At 39.0% G+C, this 15340-nt stretch overlaps 1 protein-coding gene across 1 annotated transcript; it reads right to left on the bottom strand.

Moving 5' to 3' along the window:
- Window positions 1–338: 338 nt before the first annotated feature.
- On the bottom strand, window positions 339–11476 carry LOC145462863 (signal peptide peptidase-like 3). The gene is made up of 14 exons (XM_081446505.1): window positions 11345–11476; window positions 11109–11226; window positions 10893–10970; window positions 8502–8596; window positions 7758–7877; window positions 7091–7175; window positions 6797–6909; window positions 5591–5697; window positions 5081–5152; window positions 4770–4858; window positions 4144–4189; window positions 3580–3709; window positions 2940–3049; window positions 339–2349 (listed from the first exon to the last, which is right to left on the bottom strand). The coding sequence occupies exons 2-14, from the start codon at window positions 11132–11134 to the stop codon at window positions 2278–2280; spliced, it is 1143 nt and encodes a 380-aa protein (XP_081302631.1). The 5' UTR covers window positions 11135–11226; window positions 11345–11476; the 3' UTR covers window positions 339–2277.
- Between the last annotated feature and the right edge of the window lie 3864 nt (window positions 11477–15340).

Below are 15340 nucleotides of genomic sequence, written 5' to 3'. Positions count from 1 at the left end.
ATAGCTGGACGTCACTGGCGTTTCGTACTCAACACCCTGAGACCAAAATTTCGTGATACACACCCCTGCGCGAATCAAGGAGTATCTCCGACCATTTCACGAGGGAGCCCCCCTCCCTGGGGGAGGGGCTTTTAATCCCCTCTTTTTGGCACCAAATCGTAGCATTTTCTTTCTTTTCCTGTCTTCATCGTAAAAAAGATAAACTATTTTTGTAAACGTTTGAAGTTGTCTTTCAGTGACGGTTTTAACACCTGCAAATTATCGGACGAGGCTTCTACACAGTGAGGCCTGCAGCACAGCAAGAGAAGCACGTTATGCATCAGCACCCTCAGAAATCGGCTTGCAAACAGAAGTCACACCCTAACAACAAAAACAACTGTTCTTGATCTTTATGCACTCTGTATTTGATTTATAGATGTGATTCTTATAAGATGCTAAAACTGTCTCCTAAACTGTTTCAAAACCCGCCCAGGGGCACGTTTCTCGAAAGTCCCGGAAACCTTTCGGGCCTGCAAAGCCATTTTTAGTTAATCTGTGTCTAAAAACAGAGAGGTGTGCACGCCTGGAATTTCTTGTCTGAAGAGAACCTCTGTTCATATTAAGAATATGTGAATAAAACAGCTCTGAAATCATATGGTTTGAGTTTTTGCTATGGCTCAGTTCCTGGGTGCGAAAGGTTTTCGGGATCTTCAAGAAAACGGCCCCCATCCAGATGCCCATCGAAAACTTTCTTGCATAAAAATTCTTCTCGCCTATTAAATAAATACCATCTAGTTATTTACAAGTTGAAAACGTCTATAGCTTCTGCAGCCGTTATTTGCATTTGTCACTCAGTGCTTCTTATACGTCACGCAATAATCAAAGGCGTTGCCTTTAACTGCCAAAAAGGCTCTTCAAACATGAACAAACAGAAAAGAATTAATCAAGCATCATTGAGGAACAGAATAGTAATTAAAAAAAACTTTTCACGCAAACTACTTTGTAATTCATATTATGTTCACTTGAAAAGAGTCCATTGTTTAATAGTTGAGGTCATTATAAACATATTCAATATATTTCGGGGAGTTAGTTTGGCAAGGTTGCAGTCAATTTTAAAATATACAAGATATTTCATACATAACCATAAAAGAGTTTAGAAAAGTTGACGTCATTATAAATATATCTGCGAATGTGTAAAGAAAAAGCCTTAGGCCCCATCCACACTACAGCGGAGAAATTTGGAAACGCCAGCCTTATTTCTACGGTTAGGCATACTGTCCACACTAATCCGTCCGAAAACGAAGCTTCTCGATAACGCTCTTCAAACTGGAGGAATGTGAAAAAGCCGGCTTTGGGTTTTAGCGTGGACGGAAACATTTTGAAAACGGAGCTTTTCAAAAACGATGTCGTAACGTCAATCTCGTGATATCCCTGCCCGAGGCTTCCTCAAACACTAGTCCTTTGGTGTAGAGTGGATGGACAAATTTGATGCGTTTTCAAAACGAAAACGCCGTTTTCAAAATTTCTCTAGTGTACTTTGCACGGGGCCTAGAAAAGAATAAAGCTGATGAAAACATGTCAATTCGATCTAGTCTGAAAAACGAATGTTTGAAAAGAGGTTACATTGCAGTTATCACTACTAAAACGAACGCATAATAATTATGCGTTTCGGGCGTTCACTGAGGTGGTTTATCAATTATTGTTTAACCACCTCAGTGAACTCCCGAAAACAAGCTAAACCTAGCTCACTTCTAGGCTGTCCACTCGAGACGTCCGGTTAAAGCGAGAGGGGTTTGGCCGACTGGAATAAGGAACTGGGAAAAAGCGCAAGAAACGGTAGGCGAAACGATGGCGAAGAGGCGAAAGAACCGGCGTCTTTCCGTCTAACCTTCGCCCTTTATTTTATTTCGCTTAGCTCCTCAACGTTATATAACCGAACCTCTAGAACGGTAGCTAAAAACGCAGAGTCTTGTGTGACTAAGCATTAGACCCAAACAGTTGTTCATGGTTATTTAACTGAAACTATGTTCCCGTTCTTCTATATAATTCCATCCTTCAAAACCTGTGTTCCCATTCCTTGTTTTCGTTTCATTCACCCAATGTCATACATTGAAACCACTGTCCAATACTTAACCCATCGAGGACCCTCATTGAGCGACTTCATGTTATGTCCGAGGCGAGTCAGGAACCGTTGACCGTAACAAATGGTCCACAAAAAGACGACAGGACGTCAAAATCAATATTTCCCTCTTTTTGAATCTTGTTTGTTGGAGATTTAACGTTGTCCTTTTTGCTGTGTCATACATCCAAAAACTTCAATTTAGCACCAGCCGCTACAAAGGGATCTTGCCACATTTTTCGTAAATCACCCTACAGAAACAAAAGAGCATTTTAGACTTTCTAGTTTCTCTGCAGGGAGAAGTGCTATCTTCACTTTTCGTCTTCTCATTTAGTGCCCACAGGAAACTAAGGGTGGGTTCCTTCGGGGCGATCCGGATCCGGATCCGGATCCGGATCAGTGATCCAAGATCACTCAGATCATGGTGCATCAAAGGAACCAACGAATCCACTCTGGTCACGGATTCGTTGGTTCCTTTGATGCACTATGATCCGAGTGATCTTGGATCACTGATCCTGATCCAGATCGTCCCAAAGGAACGCACCCTAAATTGACATCTTGAGAGAACACTTTCTAGTCCCAGGTTTCCATTGTACGATATTGTATGTTACGTGTGAAGACACTCTTTCTTGACTAATCACCCAGGAGGCTGGGAAATTAACTTTAACCAATATATTTTGCGCCAAAATACAACAGGCAAATGTTTTTGAATCTTGTATAAAATAACCGTACACTTCTTAAATTAAATCTAAATATCACGCAACCTTGTCACGTTACGTGACATTAACAGCACGTGACGAAGTAAATGGTAAGACGTAATAACACAAGACAAGGACTATACCTTCAAATAAGCCATGACTAGGATGGGCAGAAGCGTAAACGGCACAAGGTACAGTAGCGCTGGTTGGGCGGCTTTGTACACCTCGGATGCAACAGTGGCCGTCACTAATCCTGATTGACAGGAAGGAAACAAACAATCAAACACAAGAACTTGCAGCTAATGTAGTGCCACAGGCGACCTGCAGAATCTACTTGTGCAAGGGACCTGTGGAATGGGTCATTTCCAAGTTGCCTTTTGCCTCTGTGTTAAAACGAGTCTTCGTGCGAAACCATTCATATGACTTCCGCCTACAGGTTCATTTTCATGCAAATCAAACTCATTTTCATACGAAAGGTTTAGCATGAAGACTCGTTTTGAAACAGAGGCACAAGGTAAATCGGAAATGGCCTATTTCTCTCCATATGGCTCCCATTAAAGTTCTGGTGTTCAACATCAGAGCTCTTAGACTCGTAATTGAGCAGTACGATTTTCGGTTGCCATTAAGTAAGGATGGTTAGAGAAACCACTGGGTCACCAGTGAAAAAACCTAATGCAATCAAAGGTTTCGACCAATTCCATCATACTTGAACAAAAGCATTTCTGGTTATGAGGGACTTACATAATGATTTGACATCTGAATCAAATATGAGATGCAACTCACCTACAATATATCCAATAAGAGAGCAATGAAAATAAGTTATCTTGGATTGTTCAGTATCAGCTGCTACTGCTGCTTGTTTCTTGTACCTATCGTATCTCAGAACAAAACATAGGAGAAGTCCTGGCATGACCTACAAAAAAAGAAACAGGATAATTCACAACAGTGAGAACACGGAGGGGTGCGACCTCGTTCCCAGGGTCTCCATCTCCCTGCCCCCAAGAGCAGGCAGAGAGAGACCTAGGGTTGGGAAGGTACCCCAACTGAGAAGAATTCAGATTTCAAAATGTGAAAAAAAATCCTTCAACTTGAAAAATATAATATTATGAATTCTCTTCATGCTATAGTCCAGTAATGGCCCTCTCTCTGTCACACAGTGAGTAGAGGGCCAGTGCTACTACAAATGCAGAGAATTCAAGATTTCAAGAAGATTCTACTTTTAGTTGATCTTGGAAGCAGTATCCCATGGAGCAAGAGTAAGATATCTGTTTGTACGATTTTAATAAGAATAGAGTTGTAGACTTGTGCAGTGATGACAAACAGACAATGATGATGGCATATACTCACTATATCTCCAAGCCCTAACATAGAAAATCTGCCTCTGTCTTGCATGCTGAAAACAAATTGTCATTTAAAATCAGACATTATTATCAATAGTGACTCAAGAGCTCACTTGACGGTTAGGGAGATGTGATCAGTCACTGTCAGACAGTAATCTTTGAGAGTAAAAGGTACTCATACTACAACTTTGTGAACTCTATGGATCCATTCTTATCTTTTTGTACCAAAATCAACAATCAATCTTGTATAGATCTATCAGGAACACTTAATTCATCAAGGATCAGAAGAATTATCAGCTGCTTTGTTCTATACATTTGAAAAATCTTAGTGTGTCTGTAAAAGAGAGATTGCTCTTACTATCTTCCCTTTGACTCTTAGTCACTGAGTGACATAGAGGTCTATCCAGAGGTGGAGATGTTCTACAGAAGAACAAAGGCTACATCTTCTATCCACAACTTACTTAAATTCTAAGATGCCAATGATTCATATAAAGACCATGAGTGATGGTCTCTGGTTTGGAATCAACCTCTAACTCCACATAATAATTTATACTTAATATCTACCACTTGTAACGAAGCTACATGTAGACATGTTATTCATTGCCAAATGTAACATAATCACAATGTACTCACCTTGGAAAAACCAATTTTCCTGGAAGAGATATTTGAGGAGAGATATTTCCCATGGAATTCATTTTCAATTTATTTGCCATAATCGAGACCTGAAAAACATAATATAATTTACAGAAATCAGGGAGTGAATTCCACATGTGGTTGAGCAAAATAGTTCACACAATAACAAAGAGTTGCTACAAAAAACACTTCACTTCTCAAAATAAACTAACCTCAAGTGCAACAAATGACCTAGTTTGGGCAATGCTTTTATAATCCCTCAGTTTGTTTCAACATATATGTAAAATACCTGTCCAGACCAATATACTTACAGGGTTAGATGCTTGCTGTGTGGCCACTTGAACCATAACATTAGCTTTAAATATGTAACTTGAAAAGAATACCTGCAATGTCATTAGTAACACCCTTTAGTACATCATGGCAACTCAAGAAGCAAATCATTTGTACTCGCGCTAGGAACTGCAATTACATCTTCAATCAACTTTGCTGTAAATATTCACCAGATTCTGCAATTATAACATTTACAATAGTCTAGCCTATCTCAGACTTGCAGCTTGCGGGAAAAACACAACAATGACAGGCAACTGGAGGAGGAAGGAAGTCAGTTTTCTCTTCTCATGACTTCTCCATCAAACATATATGTACATTATTTCTCACAGGTCCGAGGGCCTCAAAAACAGGTGACTAACAAAATTTCATTATGACATCATTGGTGGCAGATTGAAGTAATTGTCAGGTACACATGTGGCTATGCACTGTTTAAACATGATAATGTATTTTTAAAACCAGATTATTTTTGCTATAAAAACAAGTTTACTTACCCAAAACACATCATACACTAAAAGGCCAATTAACAGCAAAGTTGAGACTTTAAGGCTTGGTAAACGGATATAGGCAATCATGGAAATACACAGTCCCATAGCTAGGGCTGAAAGATAAATACAGAAAATTATTATATCTCGTACTGATTTGTGTGTACAATAAATACATATATTTAACAGTCTACAGGTGGTTCACAAGCCATCCTTATTGCAGTAGGCTGAGACAAAGTCCTTAGTAAGAGGGGGGAGAGTATGCGAGCTGCAATGGCAAGATAAAAGGCTAAGTGTGGTGGGGTTTGAGATGTTTAATTACTGTCACTTTAAAGTTGATCATGAGCAAGACTACAGTGTAGCCATTGTCAAGTGGCATTGTTGTTGTTGTTGAATGTTTATAGTGGTCGATGCGCTTAGCTACAACTAGCTAGTTCTTACACATGCCACTTAAACTGAAAGAAAGAAATATTTCAAATTATTCTAGGCTTGAAAATCCCAACCAGTGGAAGGCAGATGAGTTGGCTAATTTACAAGCCTGACCAAGGAGTTGAACTACTAAAGGGTCTACCAAGTCTAAACAACTCCAGCTTAGCAGGGCTCGAAAAATATTTGAATTTCACCTTGCCGTTGGGCAAGTAACTCTCAAATTTTGCTTGCCCAGGGCACTTCCCCATTTGCCCAAGTTTTCAAACTCATTAATAATTCATGAACCCCAAAATGAACAAACTACAGGTGTGTTTTAATGTAATAAACCCATCTTGACTGTAGTCGTACGTCGTCTTGGTGCTGATCACTTTCATGTTTACGCCATTATATTGTAATACTTCCGCAACTTTTAACTTCTTCATTCTGTTTTTATGGCGTCAAATTCAACTTTCCCTGGAATTTTCGAACGTGATAAAAAAAATGTCACCAGGAATTAAATTTTGTCCCACAGCATCTTTTGCCAGTGCCAGAAGGGAAAATCTACTTGTCCCGGACGACCGGACGGGGTTTTTTTCAAGCCCTGCTTAGTGGTGAGAGCAGAACTTGAACCCACGACCTCTGGATGTCAAGGCAGGGGTCCTAACCACTCTGCCATGCTGCCTCCATATTGTGCTCTTAGACCTTCTGACTAGATTAGCCATTTTTGGGGGGAAGGGGGGGGGGGGGCAGGAGTTAGCAGTACAATTTGTGCTGTAGGTTTCAGTTAGCTATATTGCATAAACATACCATCCATCAGCACCCAGTGTCCAGTGACAATCCAAACCATAACTAATGCTGCTGAACATACAAGTGACATGGCCTCTGCTGGTGTGAATCGGCCACAGAAGCCTAAGTTGATTCTGTCGTGGAGTTGAAAATAATAATTACCAAACACTAGCCTTAACTGCAAACAGTCTTTCTTTTTGCACACATGCATGCATAATCAATTCACTCTTGGGAGAAACAGATCAAAGATTCAGCTGCAAAAATTCCACACTGTTAATATGATGGCACCACAGAAAATACAATGTCCATACTCACTTTTGATTATTACTACTAAAGCAAGGTCTTGTAAGAAACTGGCAAATGGGCAGGAGAACAAAAGAGAAAGCCACCATAGCTAAAACTGAAACACAATCAAATTATGTTTTTTAGTCTTGTGTAAAATAATAATGCCGGATTTAAAATATAAATAAAGCTGTTTAAATAAATGCCTTTGTGGTAAAGAAACGAGGGGAAAATATAATATTATCTGAGGATTTTCAGCATCTCTGGTGCAATGTTTAAGTACTTTAGGTAGGCTCCACCTTTCCCTAGCATGGTACACAAAACATGGGATTGGTTATATGATTCTAAAGAAGAAACTTTCTGGGGTAGCTAGCCGACTCTAGTATGAGAATTTCTAAGCTTTCTTGAAAAGTGATTGCAGTGTTAAATATTATTAACTAAAACATTATTTTATTTCAGTTTGCTTTTTAACATTTGCTGCAGCACAGTTGCTGTTGGTCAGGATTTTTCTTTTTCTTCACTTTGTGATCTTGAAAAGTCTGACAGGTCATCAGTGATCATGAAAGCGCGTAACCCAGATCCACACACTACTACATGAACAGTGTACTCTTCTGGGATAGAATACTAACAAGGCCTTCGTCCTTTGGTATTCTGTCAGTTTAGATACAAAAAAAAAATTAATTAGAATGATTTCACTCACCAGCAGTACAAAGTGCAAAGAAAAACTGAAGTGTATCAAAGAAGAAGAACATCACTAGGAGTGAGAATGAGGCACCAACAGGAAGAAACACAGCTTGAGCTGTGTTGATGGTTTGAAACCCTAAACAAATTATAGGGAAAGAAATCAATTAAACAAAACAAAATCACTCTAGGTTGCAAAATGCTTCAATTCCATACAGTGGAACCCCACCTTATGGCCACCCCCAATAATACAGCCACCTCCTTTACGTGGCTACTTAATTCTGGCCCAAACAAAAGCTCAGTCAGTCATTTTCTTATTTAATGAAATCCTTAAATATGGCCACCCCATTACTGTGGCCAAATTGTTACGGACCAATGGTGACCGAATCAACAAGGTTCCACTGTATTTGCAATTTTCAGAACACAATGATGAAAAAAAGCTAAGTCCACATCTACAGGTACAATATCTGGACAGCAGGATTCAAAGTTACAATAAGACTCATTGTTAGATGCATTTATAAAAAAAATGATTTTCAATTTAACAGACATGCTTCTGCAGAAACGTCTGCCTTCTTCAATGCAAATGTCACAGGAGATGTAAATTTAGTCATATCAAATAACTCTGCTTGCTTCTAATTGTGTTAATCTAAGGTAAGTTAAGATTCAATTGCGGGATTAATATGCGGCATAAGAAAAAAGTAGTAACCAACATTAAAATATACAATTCTGTAAGTATCTCATGATAAATCAAATTTTTAGTTACCATCCATTAGTCTCGCAAAAGGTGAATCATTTTGGTTTGTCTGCTCTTCATCTGGATCTTCTGACCCACTAAATGTTGTATCCAATCCTAAGGCCCTGAAGTAACAAAAAACACAATATAAATTATTTTAATGTATACTGTTTTGTCCATTTGACAAATTTGAATCACTGTCAATGAAATCTTATTAGAAATACAATCCCAGTCAAAAGAAGGTGTTGTGAAAAAAAGCCAATTTCTTATCACTAGGTGTTACAAAATATTCAATAATTTTCTTTTAAGTTAGGTTTTGAGCCCTCCCTTCCCTCACACAATGTTGCCATGGACCAGTGCAATTGAAATGCCACCAGTAAAACCCACAGAGATCAACACTGAATGGGAGGAAGGGGGTGTAGGAGAGGGATTATGTTATGCGTGACTGAAAAACATTATTCTCTCTCCACAATCGCCAACAAATTTGACCACGATTGTAGGTTTAATTTAAGATGGCTTACTACAGTTTTAATGGAGTATAATCTGAGCATACCTTAAAACCCTTTTGAAAAATGTACCAACTGAAGATGTTTTTGCTTTGTCAAATTACTGTTTGCTTAAATTTTTCACCATTGTATGCAATACTGGGGAGTAAACAATTTTAAAGTCAATAAATGGCCAAAATGAAGGATTGTGTGCCTGAGGACCGGGCATTAGTAGGTTTTAATTAATGATGTTTTTCTCAAAATCTTCACATGATGACCCCACCTCTCAATTTGAGGAATTATAAACTGGCTCTGATTAAGCATTACTGCAAAGTAAAATAACATTCTGTACAACAGATTGTTTGCAAACCAAAAATATGTGAAATTTTGCTTATAATTTTCAAAAATAGCTCAAAATCTTGTTTCAAACACTTTGGCTATAATGCTATTCACCCCCTCAAAAAAATTGTGAAAATTTCCTCATAGGATGCATGGTAGGTTTTCGAGCAATTTTGGATCAAAGAAGGCTTTCACAACCTTGTGCAAGAATTGAACTAAGTGCCACTTATTGTACATGCTCATCTGATGCCACGAATTGCATGCTAGAAAGCAAGTTAGAGTAAAATAGAACTCTTTTACTGGTTGTTTATTGCCCCTTTTTGTCATATTTTAAAGGTCCTAGCTAGGCTTACATACATGTTCAAAAGCAGTTTGAAATTATTGATACGTAAACCAAAGTTGTTTAACGCGACTTAAGTACTGGAGCTACTGCTTTTGTTTCTTCTTAGGCTTACATGTACAGCAATTGCATTATTTTCGCCCACATTACTAAAACCTAACCCTTGATGCCTGGTAGACAATCCTACCATGTGCAACTGAGTCCCAAAAAAAAACAGTAGTAAGAAACTTAAATCAAACATCTGACTTCAAAAAAAAAAACATCAAATGAATTTACATCCAGGTTTCATTCAAATTATAAATTCCTCAAGGTGAACCATTGTATTTCTGACAGAAGACAACACTCACACATAACAAGGAGCTGGACATATGGACAGCAGGACTTCTTTACCATGTGTTACAGCTCTTATTGCATTGCTGTAACACCTTCTGATAACATCCCTCACAGATGTTGTGAGGGGACCTACACCTTCAGCAGAGAAACTGATTTGTGAATATCACTTTGTTGCAATGACTTGTGCTCAACGAATATTGAATATAAAGAAAACTACTGAGATTCCATTATTTGAACACCCCTCATAAAGAAATAATTTACAAAGAAACATCCTGAGCTGGTGTGAGTACATAATTGTTTGCCACCTGAGATAAGTGTTGGACAATATTTAATATTCTGTTATGTTACTAGTACAAAAAGAAACTTGTACTTCGGTTGATGGAGATCCATGTCAGGAGGAGCTTACAACTTACCTTGCTCACAAGTCATAAAAAATTCATCAGGCTTAAAGGGGAATTTTTTCGTTCAATCAGTTATGCTGTATTTTACATGTATATTAGATGCTAATGTTAAAATTAAAGACAATACTGCACGAAACTGACATTGGCGATTGTAGATGAAAACTGATAATATCGAAAATTCAGGTTTATTATGTAACTCACATTTCGTTGCATGAAAATAAATCAAAAAGCAAAAGGCTCTATAGGACTAATCGCAGAAAAATATTGAAATTGCCAACGACGATGGAATCGAATGTCAATTATGATTCAATAAAATATTGAAAACAGAAAATCAGTTCTCCTTTCGGGGAACAATGATAGTTTTAACTTAGAATGCAATCTCTAACACATTTTAGATCCGGTTTCATTTAGCTGGTCACATTCTGTAAAACAACCTAGAGCGTGTCTTTTGGAGACAAAAACAGGTCACGCACATCAGAAAGCTCATGCACGTTCATCAAAGGAAATCGAAAGAAAAACACACCTGAAACTGCCGTACACGATCAGGAAAATGGAAATAACAATGGTCAGCAATCTGGAACTGTCAGCAAACGAGTAGATCCTGGAAAAGAAACAAAATTTACGATGGAACCAGACACACGTGTGAACAGCGTTGGAGGAATTTATTGTTGTATTGTTTGAAGGTCACAGAATTTCAATTCACCCACATCAAATACAGTATCACATTTTAAGATCGTACCATTGTGGCTCTTCTATTTGCTCCATGTTAGCTTCACGGGAAATTCAGCTGTTCATCGCTTGCGGAGAAAGGCTTCCACCGTGTTCTCACTAACCCTTCGAAGAGTCGATCTGAAAGACTGGTCGCATGAAAGAGACATGTTAGCTTTCCTCACAAGATCGATCGCCCAATGCCAGGGTCCGTCAAACATTCGGCATTGAATAAACGATGAATTTACCGCAAAAATGATTGTTTACCCTTGGCGAAGAGCTTATTTCCACACTGCAGTTTCAAGAAGGGTGTTTCTCACACTTCAATATCTGCGTTCAAGGCCTTTTTTTAACCCCACAACAAGACCTGGCATGAAGTGAGATCAGATACTTCTTCTGGTGTTGTTATTTATTGAGTATTGCAAAGGAGGTCGGGTAATCCGGCTCCAGTCCCCTTTGGGGATATGGAAAATCTATTGTCCACTGAAAAGAGAATAAAAGACTCTTTCATTTAGATATTGTGCTTTGTTCTCTTTTCCAAACGAAGGAAAAAGGCCATGGCAACAATATATCACAAGAGAGACAATATGTCATGCTCTTTTCTTGTTTTATCGGTAAAAAGACAACGTGGAGGTAGGTGTGAAAAAAGGAGATTCATAAAAATAAAACAACACACAAAAAGTTCCAAGGGATTTACTTGATATTGAGGAGCTTTATTCCCAGCCATTTGCCAATCTATTGTTTAATTATGAATTTATTAAAGAACTTGAAAAGATATCTTGTGGTTTAGCCTTACACAATAACCATTAGCGATCCACGAATCAGCGTTTGTCACCCCAGGTAGTAGCTGCCGACCTGAGTGATTTTTTAAGTTACGGGCAAAAAAGTCTTAAAAAGCTAAAGAACGCAATGAAGTGTGAAAATAGGCTTTTCGGCTGGAAAAGCACTTTTCTAAAACAAAGGTCAACTTTCCGGTTGAGGAGGCCGGAATCTGTTTCGGCAGATAAAAGCTTCGGAGAGCAATAGAACAGACAGAACGCGCCCCCATCTGTAGAGTTTAATCTCATTTGTCAGGTCCTATATCTAGACTTATTCAATTCGCCATTTCCACATCCTCCATAATACGCCTTGTTTGCCCCCCAAAATTCTGCATAACCTTTGTTTCCCATTTCTCCTGGGTATTACAGTGGTCCCAAGAGAAACTGAAGACAATGCTTATGCAAAATTTTAGGGGGCAAACAAGGTTCATTACGGGGGATTTTGAAATGGCGAATAAGAAACCTATCGTATTTTCCAATGAATTGGTCATGATGCTACTGTAAGGTGGGAAAAGCGAGATGGTCAAATGCCCCTAGATACTTTTGTGGGGGTGGAAGGCTAATGTCCGACCCTCCCTCCCCCCCCCCCCCCCCCAGGTGGACAGTGTGGGAAAATATCCCACTATTGCCTGGAAAGGATAGGAACACCTGGAATTGACTACAATTCAATACAATAGAAATTTATTGCGTAAGACGCTTAGCTAGGAGGTGTGACATTGTATGAAATGTAAAATGACACGCCAACTAATTTACAGGTATTTCACATAAATCACCGATGCATTACAACTTCACGTGAGATAGTTCTCACCACAAGGCGTTGCGCCGTGATATTGAGTAAGAGAAGTGGTACCATGGTTATTGAACATCCACTTAACTGCTTACTGTTGTCATTTCTATGTTTACGAATATCGAGAAATTCTCGCTTCATTGAGTGGTCGAGAAGTGACGGTCATTGACGAAATAAGGAAGCGTGTAGCATAAAACACAAGCCGTGAGTCAGCGCTTTCGTCACTTCCTGCGTAGCAGGTAATATTATCGCGTGACCAGTGGAGAGGTGTGCGATCGGGAGATCAGAGGAGAGGATTTCACACACGCGTTATGTAGCACTAGCTTATGTACCTTTGCTGTTTTCTGTTGTCTGTGCGAAGAACAAACATGCGCACATTTTGAAAACTTTTGCATCTTGGTCATTATTTCGTCTGATATTATTGTGTGATTATATTACGTTTGTTATATCAATGCCTGTAGTTGATTGAAGCATGCTGTACAGTGAAAAAAAAAACGTACTAAACTTGAGGCTATAAATTCCTAATTAGTTTTATGATAACAGAAAATCGCTCTTATTTTTAGAGAAATTCAGTGGACTGTTTTCATCCTGAACTAGTCTAATTCAGCATATACGTACATAGACATGGCAAAATGCTTTGTATACTAGTCTTTTCATAACAAAAGCCGCTATACATACTTTTTCCTTACTGCAATCATGTTGACTGTTCTTCGGGTGTGGCTGATATCGTAGCGTTAATATTGACATGCCCAAGAGAAAATGGTTCATTTGCGTAAATGGCACGTGAGAAGAGAACAACGTTTGGCGTGGAACGCCGATGATTGTCAAAAACATCACGAGCATTCAAACGTCTTTTTTTTTTTTTTTTCAGCCTCTATCATGCACGAAGCTATCTATTTATTTAAAGTTATTTTGATTGTATTCGATGTTTGACAGTTTTTTTTTATACATTTATGGAGCGAATATTCCAAGTTCAAGTGCTAACAACTGTATTGGTGTAAAATTTATTTCGAGTTTCAGAGAAGCTTTTCACTGCCAACAGGCGCTCAAAAGAAATAACTTCCGGTGCCAAAAATAGCATATTGACGTATTTAGGGAATCGTCATTTAAATTTGGAACTTCAAATATACATGGCAAGCCACAGGCCTTAGCAACCGAAATATGGAGGGTAATTCGTCGCCCAACTGACCAGAAGGCTATTGTCTGAGGCTTCTGTCTGAGGCGTAGACCGTTGGCAGTTTAACGCGACCATATGAACACCCTTTAATAGTTTCCCACTAGCCTCGTCCAGGCTTTCGGAACGAAATAATGAGAGAGAGGCTTGGTGCGAGGAAGAACTTCTCCCCTATTTTCATCCCTCTGAACTAAACCGCTAATTCAGTGCAAACATAGACATGGCAAAACATTTCCTACACTAGTCTTTTTTTGAATAATAAAAGCTTCCATATACTTTTTCCATACGTCAATGATTGGCGTGTCTCCATGTAAGGCTGATATATCTGATAGATATCATAGCATTAATATTGATTTGCCTAAGAACTAAAATAGTTCTAAATTTAGCTATAGTGTGAAGCGATAGTGTCTCGGTGTAAAGCGATTACTATAAAAAATAATAAATAAATATCTTGCTGCAGTTAATTTGACCGCTTTCTAGCGAAAACGCCTATCATACACGAAACTATCTGTTCATTTTGAAAATAAGTTATTTTCATTGTATTAGCTGGGTTTTTATTTTTAATTTTTATGTACAGTGAACATTTCAAGTTCAAGTAATATTAGAACTTTTCACTGGGAGTTATTTTGAAGTCAAAAGAAATTATTTTCGCTGCCAAAAATAGCACACTGACGTTGTTACGGCATTGACGCCATTTAATTTCATCTTTCTCCAAGTAAGACTCCACTAGCGGCCACCTCCCTACGACGGCGACCTCTCTACAACGGTCACCTCCCTACAACGGCCACCTCCGACGGCCACCTCACTACAACGGCCACCTCCCTACAACGACCACCTCCCTACAACGGCCACCTCCCTACAACGGCCACCTCCCTACAACGACCACCTCCCTACAACGGCCACCTCCCTACAACGGCCACCTCCGACGGCCACCTCTCTACAATGGCCACCTCCCCCGTCTACAACGGCTACTTTTTTGGTCCTGGCGGAGAATCCATACATTAAATACAATGATGCAAGTGATGCAAACAAAATGTTGCAGGTATATATAGTATCTGTAAAAGATCTGATCAGCCAAAAATAGAAACAAAACAATGAGGCAATAATCCATACATTCCCTCTCTTTTAATCCGTACCGGGCACCGTTGGTCTCTGTTTCTGTTTAGGTTTTGTTTTATTGATATGTTTTGATTGTGTTAGATATTTTTTGCCACAATAAGCACTATTAAATACTAAAATGTTGTATCCCCGAAAAAACAAAACAAAACAAAACAAAAAAACAGGCGTCATATTACACCCCTACCTCAACTACTACCATCTCTCGATACTCTGTCCACGAGGTGGCCTTTGTGGAGAGGTTTGACTGTAGTCTAGCTAGTTCCTCCCTTGTTTGTAGGGGGGGAGTGTCTACGTTAAAACCTAACCCCCGTGGGTCGCGAGAGGATGGCTGGCACCAGCTCAGGCTCTCAGTGTCCCGTTTCCCG

This window comes from Orbicella franksi, chromosome 12 (genome assembly GCF_964199315.1).
Source record: "Orbicella franksi chromosome 12, jaOrbFran1.1, whole genome shotgun sequence".
Taxonomy (NCBI): Eukaryota; Metazoa; Cnidaria; class Anthozoa; order Scleractinia; family Merulinidae; genus Orbicella; species Orbicella franksi.
This window is presented reverse-complemented; position numbering and strand designations above follow the sequence as displayed.